We start from the raw sequence: 19114 nt of genomic DNA, 5'->3' as shown, positions 1-19114 counted from the left end.
GCCAGTGTTTATGTTTGTTTATTTATTTGAAAAGGGACATTGTTCACTGATCAACATTCAAAGCAAATGTAAGCGTACCCGAGTTAGCCACAGGCTAGTTTTCATCGGCAGTCCCCTTACCAGATGTTACTGGGCATCCTAAAATAGAAAACTGTTATAATACAGTATTTCAGAGAACCTAATACGGGAGAAATATAGTTCTTGTCAGAACAACTAGACAGTCTTAAGGGACTTATTCATACAGCCTGATGATAATAATAAATTAAAATAACCCAGCCTAGAAGTAAAATGCGTGGTGGTTTTCCAGATTTCCAAAAATCATTTTTAGACAGGATGTGCCTGATTTTTGCAATATTACGTAAGTGAAAAAAGGCAGTCTTAAATTTGTTTTGCGTGAGTCTTAAAGGACATATCTTGATCAAAGATAAGTAAGAATCTGAGATTCCTTACGGTGTTGCTGGAGTCCAGGGTAATTATGTAATTTAAAGTACATACATATCTTTACTAGGTGTGTTCCAGAAAAAGTAGTTACGTAGTCGAATCAGAATTGTCAAGGATTGCCTATAGCCGACTGATTGCTGAATCGTGTGGTGTGGTGTGTGCGTGTGTCGTGTGTGTGTGGGGGGGGGGTCTTGTGCCAAGAATTGCTTGCACATTGCGGTTCCTCGTGGGTCAATTCCAAGTACTGTTTAAAGACAATATAATATTCTTTGTGTGGCTCATCAATGGTGATAAATGATTCGAACTTCCTGCAAAGTTTGCGCACAACTCTGCACAACACCAGCAAAACTGGTGCTCTGTCTCTCTCCCTCTTCCACCACACATGCTACGTCGCACAAGGGTTAGGGTTCCAATTTTGGATTTACTCACACTTTAAAAATATTTGTTAAAAGCTTGTTTCTTTTCACATTTTTATTTACAACTTTATATGTTGATATTTAGATCATAATAGGCAGTATATTAACTTATTAAGAGAAAACCGGTTGTTCTATGTAAAATAAGACATTGAGCACCACCATATTGCCAAAATGGGATGGCCCTCGTTTCTTAACAACGCTGCGAATATTTGACTGTGAGATTGGCAGTCGAATCAGGCTCTGCCTATCAAAGCATCGTTACATAAGGAGTCTTTCCTAATAATATTGCCTAAAGGAAGCATACTGAGTCAGATCAATCTGATAAATTACACTTAAACCAGCTTAGTGCGGTTCCTTTAATGCCAATTAAAGTTTCGAGTCTCTATAAAAGGATGTGATGGTCAACAGTGTCAATTGCAGCATTAAGATCTAACAAGACAAGTCTTTTGTCTGATGCAATTAGAAGGTTACTTGTAATTCTCACCAGTGCGGTCTCTGTGCTATGACTGTAAATATCACTGTAAGTCTCAAAATAAGCTATTGTCCTGTAGAAAGTCACTGATTGACGACTGCTTTCTTAAGGATCTTAGAGAGAAAGGGAAGGTTAGATTAAGTTCTATAGTTGGCTAAAATCTTGGATCGAGAGTGAGCAGTTTGAGAAGCGGTTTAATTACAGCTACTTTAGAGGACTGTGGTACAAAGCCTGTTAATAAAGACAGATTGATCATATCTAGTAAAGTGCTAACTAGGGGTAAAATTTCTTTAAGCAGCCTAGGATGGGGTCCAAGAGACAGGTTGATGGCTTGATGGCTGGTAGATGAAGAAATCATTGAGGTCAGTTGGTGAAGATTGATAAGAGAAAAGCAGTCTAAATATATATCAGGTTTTACAGCTGTTTCTAGGGCTCCTGAGTTTGAAGATAAATTGGTACCAGTTGAAGGCAGGAGATGATGAATTTTGTCTCTAATAATTAAAATTTTATCATTAAAGAAGCTCATGAAGTCTTTACTACTGAGGGCTATAGGAATACATTGCTCATTAGAGCTGTGATTCTCTGTCAGTCTGTCTACAGCGCTAAAATAAAACCTGGGGTAGAACGCCATTTTCCTTTCAAGTTTTTGCAACGTTTGCATTAATTTGCGAGTTTGTTGGAGCTAACCTTCTTTGTTTTATTATCTTCTTTTTTAGAGGGGCTACAGAGTCGAGTGTCATTTGCAGTGAGCCTGCAGTACTATCAACAAGATGATCAATTTAGAAGACTGAAGTTAGCATAAGAGTCCTCTGTTATATTTAGACAAATTAAATGTCGATGTTAAATTTAGCTAGCTTCAGATAGACGTGTAGTGTAATTTTTGCCTAATGGCATGTAGTCCCATAATAGGAATTCAAAACTTATTAAATAGTGGTCAGACAAAAAGGATTCTGTGAAAAGACTATTAAATGTTCAATTTCAATGCCATATGGCAGAACAAGATCGAGGATGTGGTTAAAACAGAGAGTGTGTTTATGACCACTCTGACAGAAGCCAATCGAATCAAATAATGAGAGAAACTCATTACTGTGGCTATCATTGTTGACATCCACATGCATAATAAATTCACCTACAATAATTTTTTAATTATTTTAGGGACTTAACTTGATGAAAACTCAAATTCAGAATATGGAACAGGAGCATGGTACACTATAACACATAGAACTGACTGTAGTGTTGCCCAGGTTGGGTGTGAGGCTTTCAAATAAGCTATAATTTAATTTAGGTTTAGAATTGACTAACAGGCTTGAGTCGAAGATAGCTGCAACTGCACCTCCTCAGCCGGTACCCTCGAGGAATTATTAATATGGCAGGGGGGGGTAGGGAGGAAACGGTATGAAAATTTCATATCACGATTATAGTCACCAAAAACGGTTATCAGTATTATCACGGTATTGTAAAAATGTGCCAAAAAGTATTAAAATATACTGATACACACACTGAAACCATTTCAACAGTTTTATATTGAAAACTACAAATACAATTGCCATTTTGTTTGCATAAAAAATAAAATAACAGCAAATACCTTTTGAAATGAAAATCATCTAAGTGTGCACTATCAAGATTTTGTATTTTATATTATATAGGTAATACACTGACCCCGTGGACAATTTCATGAAAACAAATAACTCTTTAGAAGACAGTGATAGTAACTGCAATAAGCCCAAAAACTGACGTAAATACAGAGGAGTCTGTGGCGTTTCTAGATGATGCTGGTTGGTTGACTAAACAGCGTAACGTGTTATTATGCGCTGTGGACGAATTGACTCTGCCGACACACGACGCACACAGCAGCAGAACAACATGTAGCGTTTTTACAAGAGCAGCTAACACTGAGAGCTTCAGTTTGCACGCTGTTAGCAAGTCAGAGAGACAAACCAAAGCTAAAAGTTAACTCACCCTGCATTCACTACATGGTTATTTTCTTCAATCAAGTTTCCCTCAGCACTCTCATAAAAACTAACATACGACCGGACTTCAGAGTGACTGAAAAATCTCTGCCGTGTTGTCACTGACCCAAACAAACCCACGTTGCATTCTGCGCATGCACACCTGCTTCTGGGAGGCGCTGGACAGTGTTTACTGTGAGATTATAATAGCGTGGTTAACCGTACCCGGTTATCATGGTAATTAAAATGTGTTCGGTAATGATAACCGTCGGGAATTTTACCATGGTTTACCATTAAACCGGTAATCGTTTCATTCCTACTGGGGGGAGTGGATTAATTGAGGCTAATATATTCTTCATGACCCAGCCAGGTTTCAGTAAGATGTGGTGTCCGAACGATAATGCTGCGATGATGTGTTGAGAAGAAATCCGCTTGACACTGTTCTTGATCAGAAAAGTTTATTAAATCAAGGAGTTCAGCATCAATTACAAGCTCTGCAGCAGCTTGGAGAGTGACCCAGCCCGATGGCCACTCTGTCTCTCTGTACATCAAACAAAGCTTATATGGGTTGTGTTTAGGTATCTGTTAGGTACCATAGCAGGGTTTGAGTCTGCAAAATAAAAGGTCAAACCCATAGAAAGGTACAGTACTATTCTGAGGTAACAAAACAAGGGGTTAGAGGTCAAATTCTATACAAGGGTTCAGTCCCTACATAACCACCAATCACTGCTCTCCCCGTAGAAGGTCACTGACCCTCTGTCCTGCTGCTACAGTGCTATTTTGAACTGTTATGAGTCAAATGCACAAATATTGGATACCACAAAGACAAAATAAATTAACTGCTTAAGATGAGATCTGATGAGATAAGATAGAGATCTGATGTTTAAGAGTCCCATTGTTTTTATCCTATTGCATTGGTGGTGTTAATTTTCATACAGCTCCTCTTCTTTTTACTTTTGATTTAATTAATTTAAGTGTTCAGTGCACATCTGGCATACAGAGTAAGAGACAGAGAGAGAAGCCATTGCTAGCTGCTAAGCTAAAGTACAGTAGGTAGCACTATCTCCACTATCTTCACCTACAGTAGAAAACAAAAAGTGCAGGCTTGGGTGTTACTTTGTGGCTATAACAACGCTGTTGACACAATGTCCAAGATACCGTCCCTGCTGTTGCTTGACAACCACACAACGATTAGTTTTTGATGTATGAGGCTAATCAAAACTCATGTTTAGTCTAATTTTTGGGACAAAAAGGACAGGAGTCAGGACAGCTGCCTGTAATTCAAGACTGCCAGAATTTTTTTGGGACATCTGGTCACCCTAGCTACCAGTAACACACAAGTAACCAGAAAGGGGACAATTCACTTACCACAGCTTGTCAGCAGACAGTTCATCTCCAGTATAAGAAGTAATAAGAACCAGCTTTCAAAAGTATATTTAATGTGGGGACCCAGGTTAGGAGATATGAAAGCACTACATAACAAACTGGGTCTCATTGTCAATCCACCAGCCATTCTGATGATCAATATACTCCATATTTTTGATGGATTGCAGCTTCTGGAGCAAAGACCACAAAACAGCAGCCGTAACATAAAGCATTAGAAAAAATGTGTGATGAAAACCACAACACACTGCGTGTTTTTGCAAGCTACAAGGCTTTTGCTCTATGTGACTATTGTATACATTTAATACAGAGGAAAGCAGCAGCCAATTTCTCTGTGAGCTGCCAAGGCCAGTATGTGCATGGCACAGGTCAGATAACAATTATAAATGTCTGTAATGGGTTTTTGTAATGGGAACGAATCTGCCAGGCTTATGTTTAATTTGCTGTGGCAAATACGTCTTGCCCCCTTTCCATTCACACAGATTTCCACCCGTCCTGTATCTGGTCAGGACAATCAAAGCTGTTAATTTAATATGGGGCGGGTTTGATACGATGACTGTCAGAGGAACGGTATCCGTTCAGACTTTAAAAGCCACATGTCACACATTTCACTGTTATGATTGGTTGTAGGTCTGGACCTGTATCCAGTCTGTAGGTCCGTCCAGCACAACGCCCCAGGCTCACGAAACGCAGATCAAGTGGCCAAACCCTGGAATTACAACTTCTGGGTCTCTTACGTAATGCACACTGTAGTGTTGGGAAAAGTCACTCTTTTGAAAGACTCGAGTCACCAAATCTCGTTCATTAAAATTAATCTTTTTTTTTGTCATTTTGTTCATTTCGTTCATTTTAACTAGGCTGGTTATTGCGGCGCTGCACCCCTCCAGTGGGCGATTTAAAAAAAAGAAAAAACAGCGCAGTTCTCAAACACAGAAGGGAGCTTGGCTTGCTCTAATTGACAAAGTATAATGCACAAATTCATCTCTTGGTCTTTCTCTATCATGGTTCTATAAAGCCCCATGGAGCCACAACCAAATTCAAACCATGTAAAAACCACAGAAATATGTTGTCAATATTTGATTAAGCCACTACTCCGGCTAAATCTGTCCATTTTCATAATCTTTCCTGAGTATACTACCATAATTACTATCACTATATCTCTAAAATGCTCATTCATACAGCCTATCCATGAGTAAAATCTATATATTAACATCAGATTTACAGGGAATATATTGAAGTAATAAGCTTGACACACTAGATAAAAAAAACACACTCTTATTAAAATTTAACAAATTTAATAATAATCTCAAATACTGCAGGTTATTCACCAGTGATGAGCGGTGAAACAACAGCACGGCTCTGTTGGTAAATAAAAAGTAAAGTTAAGTTGCGTTCTCTGGCGGACCGGATCAGCTGTTAGCTGTAAACAAACCACAGGGCTAACGCTAATGTTGCTATGTGGCTGTGTTTTAATGGTTTAATGTCCGGGTCCGTTTGTTTTGGAGAGGAGACGACCTCTGTGGTAATTCAGCTCCCGGTAGAACCCTGTCAGGGCTCTGAAGTGGAGAGGACCCAGAACAACTCTCATCAGCTGTTGGCTGGAAACACAAGCAGGACTAAAGTTATGGTGCGGCTGTGTTAAAACTATAACTTAGCACAACATAACTGCGCTGTTATAACATTATGCTTTATTAAATGTCACAAAATTATCAAAAGAGATATTAGATGTATGTCAGTCCAGTGACTGTTACCTGACAACAGACTTGCCTCTCATTCCCCGGTGCTGGCAGCCCCGGTGCTGGCAGTAAGTCAGACTGTCGAGTGAAGACAGACTCCTAGGAAGACCCATGTGAGCGCTGAATGATTAGTTCATTCCTGCTCCACAGTAGCCAAGATGTCACGTGAAAAATGAACGACTCAGACCCAGAGACCCACAGTTATGAGTCCTGAACTAATCAATTCTGTTTCCTGTGCTGCCTGCTTACCACAGCCTGTAGCCGAGCTGTCACGTGACAAATGAACGACTCAAACCCAGAGAATCACAGTTGAGAGTCGTGAACTAATCAGTTCTGTTTCCTGTGCTGCCTGCTTACCACAGCCCTGTAGCCGAGCTGTCACGTGACAAATGAATGACTCAAACCCAGAGACCCACAGTTGAGAGTCCTGAACTAATCAATTCTGTTTCCTGTGCTGACAGAGACCTTGCAGCTGCTGTGTAACGCATGAACGTAAGAGTCCAAGACTATTCACACATGTGTGAAAATGAACAAATTACTCACTGAGACAACCCGTTCCTCCTGAGTCACATACAAGATTAGGTCAAATGAACGAAACGTTCTTTGAACGACACAACACTAGCACACTGGCCTTAAAAGACTCTTACCCATAGACTTACATTGTGAAAGGATCTGCTGTAAAATGGTGGATACATTTTATGTCACAACCCTCGCAGAATGAGTTGTTTCACTATCAGGATTTGTTCTATTCAGTCTGATAACATTTAGAAAGTCTAGAAGAGTTGCACGATTTTAAATATTTTTATCCCCATTCAATTTAGTGGAAAGCTATGTGAAAGATCCTGGTATTTTATCCTCTGAAGTCAAACTTTTTTGGCTTCATGCACCACTGAGCAGCTTTTATAGGAATAAAAAAAGCCCCGCCTCCACCGCTGTATCCAGTTCTCTCTATACATACATAGTGTCGCTCAGTGCTATGTCACACATTTTGGTCGACGCCTGTTGATAACACCCCTTTGAAATCGAAAATTAACTGCAAGGTTCCAGACTTATATGCATTTGCAAATTAGTCTGGCGATGCCAGGCTTGAAGGTTCCTGTTTAGTCACATAAAGTTGCCTTATAAGAATAACATTCTAAAACACCTATAAAGACACAATCACTGCAACACTGCCACATCATAGTGAATCATTCACAAGTTGGTGTAGCCGTCTCAGCCATTAGAAATTCATAAAGTGCTTAAAGGGAGAGTAAGTGATCCTGCAGAAGGATTGTTATCTCTTAGGTTTCTCCAGCTTTGAAACACCTTTGCCCTTGCCTGGTCATATACCTTTCTGTTCTGTTTATACAGACCTTTTCCTCTTTGGCTGTTTCTTGGCCATCTCCTTCTGCACAGTGCCTGGAGTCCAGCATGGTCAAATGTGCCAGTGTAGAGAACTCTCCAACTGCCTGGATGTTTTTTCAGAGCACACACAAAACTGAGAGCTAGAAAACCGTGAGGAAATATTCACTGAATTTAACAAAGTGTATTGGATTACAACCATTATCCCTTTAAGTCAACAATAAGTGGCTTTGCTATAAAAGTCGAGAGCCAAAAGTTGAGTTTATTTTATCAGAGAATAGAAATGTTTACATATTAGATCAGTAGCACAACCTTAATTGTTAAAAATGGATTGTGTTTGCTCAATCTACTATGTTTGTGTAACAGTCATTTATTCATCTTTTTATCCAGTTGATTGTCATCCATACCTATTTCTGTGGCTTTGGCATCTAACATATATAGGGTGTACACAATAATATGAACAGTGTACTGTACTTCCATCTCTCTCTTTTTTATCAAAGTATTTCTTAGGGATTTCTTTCCTTTATTGGACAGACGACAGTAGAGAGTTGACAGGGACGTGAGATGTCATGTAATCAAATGTTCTCAACTGGACTGATATCAGAGACATTGCAAATACTCTTGGGCAACCAGGATGCCTATGTAATTACATTTCATTACAGCCTTTTGTTCAGACTAAGGCTGCAGCTATCAATTATTTTTGTAATCGAGTATTTTACAGCTTATTCCATCGAGTAATCAGATAAGAAATACTTTGCTTCCCTGTACTGGGATCAGCTGTGTAACTCAAACTCACGTACTAACCAGTTGTAAAACAACAAACGCACTTTTATACATTTACAACTAAGAATTGTGCCTTACTTTTGCTCAACTAGCAATCATAATGTATGTTAAACGCTAATGTTAATGTTATCTTGTTTTGGGTCCAGTCTATGGACTCGATGCTTTCTGCTCCGATGGCAAATCATTGCCGTTGTGGTAGGATAGTTCTGTTTTACAGAAGACACATTGTACAGGGTTGTTGTTTTAGCTTGAAATGATCCCATACTTTGGACAATTTCTGTCTTTCTCTCTGGCCTGTCTCTTCCCTTTGTCCCTCATTATTTTCTCTCTCTTCCTCCATTTTGCGATCCGCGCCATCAAATCATGTCATTTTCACTTGTCCACAGCGAAAACGCATTATGCAACCGTAATAATTGTCCCTTCAAAACAGTACGCTGTACAAAGTTTTATAGATTAAAAGAACCATGCTTCTCAGTAATCGAGTTACTTGAGTTTCTTGATGAATTGTTTCAGCCCTAGTTCAGACTGAGTCATAAAGGTAACAATTCAACTAATTTCAGCAGGCTAACTGTAGGTTGTGGTAGTGTTAGATTGAATTGCCTCGTATTCTGAGGTGTTCCTCTCCATTAGACATGTTCCATCTTCACAAAGGTAATGTTTATTGCACGGCTATTACATTGGGTTGTGCTCTACTGTAGAGGTCCTTTTGTTATTCAATCCACTCTCTGTAAATAAACAGTATCTACGGTAAGTCTATTTCTGTGATTCTACCTGTCAGTTGTCTGAAGGGTATAATTTACAGCAGTGGAACACTCCTTCACAGTTCAAACGACATGGGCAGTCTTAGCATCAATAGTATTGACAGGTATATGAACCCTTATCTTAGTCTGACAGCAGGAGTGCAGGCATGGGGAAAAGGGCCATGGATGGTTATCCTCCCAAAAGAAGAAAGCAAGATGAAATTGAGTGAGCGAATGGAAGAGCGCCATGGAGAGACCATTCTTACTGGAGGTACAATGTTGCTGTACACTTAAATGTTGATCGAAGCTGTGGTCCAGTTGCCATATAATACCGATCTATTCCATTTCTCCCCTCCGTGTGGTGAAGAGCTATTATGTTGTGGGAAGCTGCCAAAAGCAGAGTGGAAGGGCCCATTCGTAATGAGGAAATGACACACAACACCCAGTTTCCTCTTAGCTGAGCATGATATGGATCATTTAGAGCTCTTGGGAATCTTCCACCAGCTAAAAAGATAACACAAAACTGCACTTTGTGCCAGTTGCCCCTGCTGAATGCTGAAAACCCATCAATGAACAATTGTAACGGTCAGGTATCTCTGTCTCAGTACTTCATGTTGAAATCAGTAATTTGGTTTGAAAAGAAAAGGAACATGATCCAGCATGCTTTTTTCTTTGCTCCAACTTCGGAACAATTTAAGATAAAATTTCTATATCTTGGTCAGTAGTTTCTTCATGGCAAGGTCACAATTAGATGTTGAGTCAATAACTGGCCTACCTCCAAACCAAAACTCTTGTTTGATCACATTCTAATTTACATTGAGGTATAATATCGTCCTTATCTCATCATTTCATGTTTAGAGGGAGGTAGGTGCTCACCCTAAAAATAACAAGAAGGATTATAGGCTAATACAGTCAAAGCCTTTCCAAACGGCCTCTGATGATGCAAAACACAACATTTCTTTCTGAATCACATGTATTACAAGCTGTCGCAATTAGATCAGAGTTACACCATTGTCACTGCAGGGTAGTGTGGTGTTGACAACATCGCAGCATTTTTCTCAGTGGCGACTCACTCCTTTTGAATCCAAGGATTGTGCTCTGCGTCAAAGCAGACTAAATGAGATGGTCTCATTCAGACTGTGAAATCACTGAGACGGTCCCAATTTATACAGTATTCACTGCAACAGTGGTGTGGTAGTTTGTTTCATCTCAGTTTGTGTCATATTACATTGGTAAAATGAGGGCAATACACTGACATAATGTTTCTATGGGAAAACAGATTGTGTGGCACAAAGATGTAATGTCTTCTTTCAACCTGGTGTCTTGATTATAATTTTCCTTCTTAAATCATCTGGGCATACAGTAAGTAAGTTTGTTGATCAGCCATAATTCACATAGCAAATGTCCTTTATTAATGTTTCATTTATGAGCGTAGGAAAGTGAAAGTATCCCTTACAATCTCCCAGCCCCTTCCTTGATTTGGTCTCTGAATTTGCAGATAGTTAAGCAATAATACATGTGCTAGGGTTTTACACATATCCAGTCATGTTTAGATAAAAATGCATCCACAAATCCACCCATCCATTTAAATTCAAACACCCAGTCTATGCATTTATTGAATTAGTCCAAATAAATAGAATTATAATAGATAAATGGTTTTAGGATGCTTCATATGCAATATCTGGGCAAAGGAAGCTATTCCTTTAAGTTGCGTATAAGACTGCTGTTGTATGCTGACATTAGATGTCAGATGGCTAGCAGGAAATGAGTGATGGTCTCTGTCCACTTCAGTGGGAACATTTAAGAGTCATTATTCCACCATTATCATCCTTGCCAATGACTGTGGAGCACTCCTGCCTCCTGCCAGTGGGCTGTCTGCTGTATAATGCGCCCGGGGTGTCCATTATGAAGCCAAAATGGCCGCAGACCCACTTTAGCCACAGTCTGGTAAAAGTGGTCGGGGGAGGGGGGGTTAGGGCCTATGGATGATAAAAGAGAAAATATGTTTGGTTTTCTTTGGGCCACTATTCTTTTGGAATAAACAAAGGTAAAAATTTTGGAGTTTCCTATATTCTCAAATGGTGGAACAAGTAAAATAAATGATAGATGATTTTGCAAACACTAGGACTAACAGCACTGCGGCACAAAATAAAGATAATCATTTTGACCACAATCTTTTTTCATTATGACAATTATTTGAAGATATCACAATTAATTTGATATACATGTATGAACTTGATATATTTTAAGGCTGCAACTAACAATTCTATTCAAGTTGTTTTGTCCAACTAACTAACTATCTTTTAACAAAATTGTTGCTGTTTGTAATGTAATGGTACATGCAGCATAATTTAACTGTGATTCAGCAGCAATAACACCCTATCCAGCCCTATTAAATGTATGGTGAGTAGGTTGCATCTGAGAAAACTTGTTATGAGGAAACCAGAAACTCTCAGGAACAGACTGAGCGTTTTCAATGTGTAGGAAAGCACACAGATAATTGTTAACAACTGACACATTGAGACATTTTATCAGTGTTGATGCATGCTCTAGATTTGGATTACTGCCAATCACATGATTTCCTACTGAGAAGAATATTATCATTTCATGTTGGAATATTTGCTTGTTGCACATGTTGGCACCCTTGTAAGTGTCTTTCTGTAACAGTTATTCACTTCCTGCTCAGGAGAAGAGCACTGTCTGTCTTGCACTCTCATGAGCATTCATGCAAAAAGCTGCAAATAATCCTCTTTCTCTTGCACTTTTTTCCTTTGTTTGTCCTCGTACTGCGCTCCCTTTCTTATTCTACTTCAACTAGAACTACAGTGCATTTTCTTCTACCACGGCTGCCTGACATTCCTTCTCTCCCTGCTCCTCTTCAGCATGTTATTTAGTTGCCTCAGTACTCATGATTTACACAGCCTTAATGTAGTCTTGGGCTTGCAGGCAGTAGATGAAATCGTAATTTGTCACATTAATAGTCCTCCCTCTCTGCCATACATTCACACATACACAACCCTTTCCCAGTATCATCCTTCCTTTTTGTCCCCTCCTCACCCCTCCTTCTGAGCCCTCTCGCCTCATCCCTAATGCCTTTTCTCTAAAGCCACATTCCTTTTTCTTTACCTCCTCCTTAACACACCCTGGATGTAACTTAAGGGTTTCTTACCTGTATGTGTTTATGATATGTTCATAATTAATAATGTTGTGCAGTCCTTGCTGTGCTTCTTAAAATGCTCAGGATCAAGGGTTGATATGATATAATATGGCCTTGGTCTGCAGTGCGGTTGCTTTGTGCTAAATTTTGCAGACATTGAAGTAGACTGTATAATTAGGTGGTATTATGAAAAGCAGTGAGAGAACATTTAATTGCTGTTTTGAACAATATGCTCAGCTGTTTATGCTGAAATTATAAGAGCCCTGCTGTGTGAGAAATAGTGACTTGAATTTTAAAAGCAGCGTTTGCCGTAGCCTGTCCTGTGTCACATGCAAAATTAGACAATCCCTGTTGTAGATGATTATGCAGCTTAAAAATGAAATGCAAATTCAAAATTCTTCATTTAAACTGCTTTGCATTTGGATTCACCTTCTCTTTTCCTTGCTAATTGCCTATTTCTGTGTTTCGCATCTTGTAACTTAAAAGAGAGTACAAATACATTTTGCTTACCACTCTACAAAAAGAATCAAGATTAAAGGGTCAACAATTATGAATGTGTATTTTTCTCTAAGGAATATGAGAATAATATAAAATGAGATTATGATGATATCTATTTTCTGTAGATGAATGTTTCAGGAGCACTTGAAAACCAATTGTAGTAAAAAGTAAAAAGAGCCCATGAACTGTATTTTCCCTTTGCACTACACATAGCGATGAAAGAGAGTGGTATGAATAATACTTCTTTACAGTGATGGTAAAGAAAGCTCTCTTTAGTATGCACTAAACATATTGCCAATTTTGGTTGAATGACTCATCTTTTTAAGTCATTGATCAACTGTCACTTAATTTGAAGAGCAAATAACGAATGCGCAATATGTCAGATCACTGCAACCCCAAGTCTACCCACTGGCATTAAATATTTACCACCACTTAGTCAGAACACCTTTTGTGTCATTTTCGGATGTATTAATAATGTCAAAGATGGCATTTTCATCTTTAAAAGATATTTGGCATTTTGTCCCAGCAGACATGCTGACCTGCCTTAAGAGGATCTAAAGCTTATTTTGCTCAAATTACATGTGTAAATAAAAATCTTGAGATGTTAAAACCCACCACATTACAAGCATGTGTCTGCAGTCTTAATCTGTGCTGGTTTACAGATTTTTACCATGTGTACATGAAAGAGAGTAAAGGGTGTGTGGGATAATATGTAGTTTAGACTCTGGATCCAGCAAAAAATATTCCCGATTTTTATTTGTGACAGTGGCCTCCCACTCAGTCACTGTTCTGTGCTTTCACTAAGCACCACACTGATTCCTCTGATACATCTGATGTTTTCAAGTGACTGTTACCTTTAGCAAGAATATTCACTTTAATCAGCCGTTTTTCTGGGGACAAGGATGAGATGAAGCCCCCCACTGAATCTACTGAATCTACACATTATAATACAACTTCAGCACCAACCCCCGCCTCTCTGTGACCTGTTCTCAACTGCGGAGGCTCAGACGTAATCCTAAGTAGGCTACACAAAAAACATCTTGAATTCTTAAGCCCAGTTGAGCACACTTTCTGGAAAAATGTACAGTGCTTTTTAAAGCTTAAAAAATGATTGTTGAAATCAAAATCGTATTGAAATTGAATAGTTTAAATTTATTTGGAAAGCATATCTAACAATGTTTTATCTCATTTCTTCTATTCTCTTCCCAACCCTGTTTTTTTCCCCATTATTCTACTCTTTCTTCCTCCTCTATCCATTTTACATACTCATGTGTCCTTCATCCTTATTTTCTCTCTTCAAATCCTTATCTCCACCCCTCAACCTTGTATTCTTTCTTCTTTATTACTTTCGCTTCATCCACCTTCCCTGTATATTTTCTTCCCTCTTTCCAGCATGTGAGTTGATGAACCAGGGGATCCTCGCTCTGGTCACATCCACGGGCTGCGCAGCTGCAAGTGCCCTGCAGTCTCTGACAGATGCAATGCACATTCCTCACCTCTTCATCCAGAGAAATGGGGAAGGTGCACCCCGCACCGCCTGCCAGCTCAACCCCAGCCCAGATGGAGAGAGCTACACCTTGGCTGCCCGTCCACCTGTTCGAATCAACGATGTCCTGCTCACCCTTGTCTCAGAACTGCACTGGCAGAAGTTCATCATCTTTTATGAGAGCGACTATGGTGAGTCGACAAGTGAGAGCAGTTCATGTCCAATTCTATCTCATAAACATTACATTTGAACGTAAGATGATCTCAGCTCTTTAATTTAAATGTAAATGCTCCACAACCATCTCCAATGTCAGGGGGAGAAATCAAACCGCCGCTGAAGTAAAGCTGTTTTAACACTAAGAATTCATATGCTGAAAAGTATATACTGAGTTGGAACTAAGATGAAAGAACGTCACCACTCCGACAGAGACAAGAATAAAAAAAAAATCAAAGTTCAGTAGAAATTGTAGGAAAAAACTAGATCTCATTGCCACATTCACCATTATTAGTATCTTCATGAAGAGACAAGATCTGAGCCTAATTGGCTCATTTGTGGCACCAGAGAATGAGGGTGTGTCCCAGCAGTACTTTTATTATTCTCTGATATTCTCCATTTTATTGCATTATTCTCACCACAATGCCTCTGTGGACCAGACCTTTCCTGACCCACATTTGGCAAAAGGCAAAGGACTGTGGATCGAGGAGTGATGGGCAAAGGCAAAAAACATGAAGAGAATATATTTCTGCATTGACATTCCTCAGATGATACTTTGCTACTGCTGGCTAATCATTTTACTACTTTGAAGAGTGCAATCTAGAAGGGAGTGTAAATCAGTTTCATTTTTTTAGTACAGTGGAAGCTACAACTGATAGTAAAGGAAGCCCTCCAGGGTTTCCACCACACAGTTTGTACTCCAGTGCTTCATGTCAGTGTATGTGACATGTTGTCTTACATTTACAGATATCTTTTCTTGGATTTATTTCTGACATTAGCACTCTTTGTGCCCTCTCAGCATTGAGTTGGATCAATTCAAATCCCACCATGGAAGAGCATCTGTCTGTCTGACTAGCTGTCTTGCTATCCATCTTTCTTTCTTTCTGATTAGATGTCTGTCTGTCTGTCTGACTCATATACAGTCTATGGTCTGACTAGATGTCTTCCTATAGCCTTCTATTTGACTATCTGTCTGGATGTCTGTCTTGTGGTCTCTTTCTTTCTGACTAGCTGTCTGTCTAATTAACTTGCTCTCTGTCTGTCTTACTAGCGTCCTTGCTATCCATCTTTCTTATTGACTAACGCTCTGTCTAGCTGACTAGCTTGTTCTCTGTCTGCCTGTGTCTGTCTGACTAGCTGTGTTGCTGTCTGTCTGACTAGCTGTGTTGCTATTTTCCTTTCTTGCTGAGTATCTTGCTCTGTCTGTCTACCTAGCTGTCATGCTATCTATCTGTCTTTCTTATTGACTAGCTGTCTGTCTCACACGCTGTCTTGCTAACAATCTTTCTTTCTTTCTCACTAGCTGTCTGTGTGACTGCCTTAGTCTCTGTGTGTGTCTCTGTCTGATAACTAGCTCTCTGTCTAACTAGCCAGCTTATGTACTGTCTTGCTTTCTAATAAACTATCTGCACTTTAAGGACATTTCAAGCAGTTTTCTGCTGGTGCAATACAGTTCCATTCATTGAATCATATCTTATCAGGAACTCTTTATGTATGTATGTAACATACTGACCCAGCACAATGCACTATATCTGTAAAGTGCTTTGAAAGGGAACCTATGTCTAATGCATGAAGGCTAAGTTTAACAAGGCACTGTTATAATAATGGGTGGGCATACCAGTTCTAAGAAAATAGTCTTTTTTAAGTCTGCTAAATTAGGTGCTACAAAGTTGGCATTATTGACATTTGCGCTTGTGTTATACTGTTTAACTCTGCACTCGTTTAATTAAAGAATGTAGCTGCTAATTAGATCCTCATCACAGAACAGTCAAAATACCCGTTGTGCCTGCCTGGAAGCATTACTACAGTGACCCACACCACTGCCTAGAGAGAACTACTGTCTGTGCACAGTATTTAAAGAGACAGTGAATGATAACTTGAGAGGTGAGTAGAGAGAAATTGCTGCAATATTTCATTTAGTTTACTTAGAGAGTGCGTGTGTGTGTGTGTGTGTGTGTGTGTGTGTGTGTGTGTGTGTGTGTGTGTGTGTGTGTGTGTGTGTGTGTGTGTGGAAGAAAGAGAGTGAATGAGTAATTTAACACATTGCCTAAGATATATGTAATCAGTGTTTACTTTATCAAACTTCAGTTGTATTTATTTTCTATTTAAGCTATTGTGTTAAAATGTTCAGCGCTGTTGCTGAATACATGGGTTTTATATATCCTACTTGAACTAAAAGATGAACATGTTTTTCTCTCTTTTCATTCAACAAAAGAAGCTAAAGTTCTTAAATTTTAGATGTTCTGTAAAACACAAGCAGCCATACAAGAACTTTTCCTAAACAAAATAGTTTGACATTGGCAAAATTTTGATTGAAATGAGGACCTGATCAAAATACATATTTGTATTTATATTACAAATCTGAGACTGGATGCCAGCTTGATAATTTCTGATACTTGATTTAACTGACATATTTCAGTCAATACCAAAAAGATACTGAGGTTCAATAACTAGGTTCATGGTTTCTTGTAGTGGTAAATTTGTTGTGCAACCGGGACAACACAACCACACTGGTGCTTTCAGTTGGTCTGGCTGATTAGATGTCTTTTCAGTTTTAGTTTTGTTGGAGAATACCCTGTGGATTTGCTCAGGTAGATAAAGTCTGTACACCTAAACGATTCACAAAGGTGTTTCATCTTAACATGCAACAAAGTCAGGAACAGGAGAGTGAGGAAGATGTCAGTCAAGTACAGTGTGTACTCACTCACGTAAATCCGAGAAGAGGTGTAATAAAATAATATTTAAAAAAACCTTGTGTAAATGTAGCAGTATTTGTATGGCATTATAAGACTTGAATTTATGTATTTAGAACAGGAACAGGGTTAAAATGCTTACTACTTATGAAAATACCTTCTTATACAAAGGGACTTTTCTTACAATAAGTGAGACTACATGTTGAGTTAAGGAAGCCTTCGTCATACAGTAGAATGCAGACAAATAGCAAATAGTTTAAATGCCCAGTCAAGAGTATAACACACCCACACATCTATAAATATCTCAGTAGTTTAGTAGCAAAAGTACTTTATATCTATACTAAGTGTTCTGCTAATTGTCCACAAAGTTCAGACTAAACACGAAGAAGCAGCTTTTCATTATTATGCTGCACATACTTTGACTGCACTTAAAACCTTTAAAAATTGACCTCATGCCTTCGACAAGCATCCACACTGTTATCCACCTTATAAATAAATCCTGAGCTATACAGCCTATTTTTTTTTAATCTAAATTGTTTTAATGATAATAATTTGGATTTTGCTTTTTGCATTTTTTGGCATTTACGTCCACCTGTTTATATGCGTATTTTTAATTTGCACATAAAAAAAATACAAGTTAGTTTGTAAAGTTAGCTCACCTAATCATAACCTGAGGGAGAAAGAGTGAAAAAGTGTACAACATTTAATTTGACAGCATTTGGTCCAGTACTTTTAATTTATTCAGCCAGAGGTCCAGCATGCTGCTTAATAACAGTAAATTTAAAATCGAATATGTTTCACCACGTGTGTGTTGGCAGAAAACTTTGAGAAACTTTTTGACCAATTGATTTAAATTCCATTCATTAATTTCCCTAATGATGTGTAGCAAGTTAAAAACAAAGGCATTTACTTTAGGTGAGTAAAAACATTCAGAATGGATGATCATTATCATAATTGTTTGTTTAGCTTTCCACTTGTGGATTGACTGAAATGTACTGAACACAGTACATATATAGTTTCTCCAACAGATAATGATAATACCTTTCCCATCATTGCTTCAAACACATGCTGTCAGATCAGTGATAATCCAACAGCAGAAATGAGATTATGTGACTTTACTCACAGCACAGGACCCCAGCCTTCCTGTGTCCTCTCTTCAGCTCTCGGTCTATGTTTAGCACAAAAAGGGCAGGGAGTACAACACTGTGACATCAACTTCACTCAGAGAAGTAACTTTCATGATGTACAGTGGGTACGGAAAGTATTCAGACCCCTTTAAATTTTTCACTCTTTGATTCATTGCAGCCATTTTCCAAAAATCAAAAAAGTTCATTTTATTTCTCAGTAATGTACACTCAGCACCCCATCTTGACAGAAAAAAACAGAAATGTAGAAATATTTGCAAATTTATTAAAAAAGAAAAACTGAAATATCACATGGTCATAAGTATTCAGACCCTTCAGACACTCATATTTAACTCAGGTGCTGTCTATTTCTTCTGATCATCCTTGAGATGGTTCTACGCCTTCATTTGAGTCCAGCTGTGTTTGATTATACTGATTGGACTTGATTAGGAAAGCCACACACCTGTCTATATAAGACCTTACAGCTCACAGTGCATGTCAGAGCAAATGAGAATCATGAGGTCAAAGGAACTGCCTGAAGAGCTCAGAGACAGAATTGTGGCAAGGCACAGATCTGGCCAAGGTTACAAAAAAATTTCTGCTGCACTTAAGGTTCCTAAGAGCACAGTGGCCTCCATAATCCTCAAATGGAAGACGTTTGGGACGACCAGAACCCTTCCTA

The 19114-nt window shown here is 38.8% G+C and overlaps 1 protein-coding gene across 2 annotated transcripts in view; it reads left to right on the top strand.

Annotated features, from left to right (window-relative positions):
- Positions 1-14313: 14313 nt before the first annotated feature.
- Positions 14314-19114, top strand: part of grid1a (glutamate receptor, ionotropic, delta 1a) — a 104437-nt gene continuing 99636 nt past the window's right edge. Inside the window, exon 1 of one of the 2 annotated variants that reach the window (XM_046071262.1) lies at positions 14314-14593. In XM_046071262.1, coding sequence (XP_045927218.1) covers positions 14320-14593 — 274 coding nt within the window. In that variant the 5' untranslated portion in view covers positions 14314-14319. The remainder of the gene's footprint in view (positions 14594-19114) is intronic. The other variant, XM_046071257.1, reaches the window with a different exon arrangement.

This window comes from Micropterus dolomieu, linkage group LG15, assembly GCF_021292245.1.
Source record: "Micropterus dolomieu isolate WLL.071019.BEF.003 ecotype Adirondacks linkage group LG15, ASM2129224v1, whole genome shotgun sequence".
Classification (NCBI taxonomy): Eukaryota; Metazoa; Chordata; class Actinopteri; order Centrarchiformes; family Centrarchidae; genus Micropterus; species Micropterus dolomieu.
The sequence above is the reverse complement of the archived record's forward strand: the minus strand, read 5'-3'. Positions and strand labels throughout refer to the sequence as shown.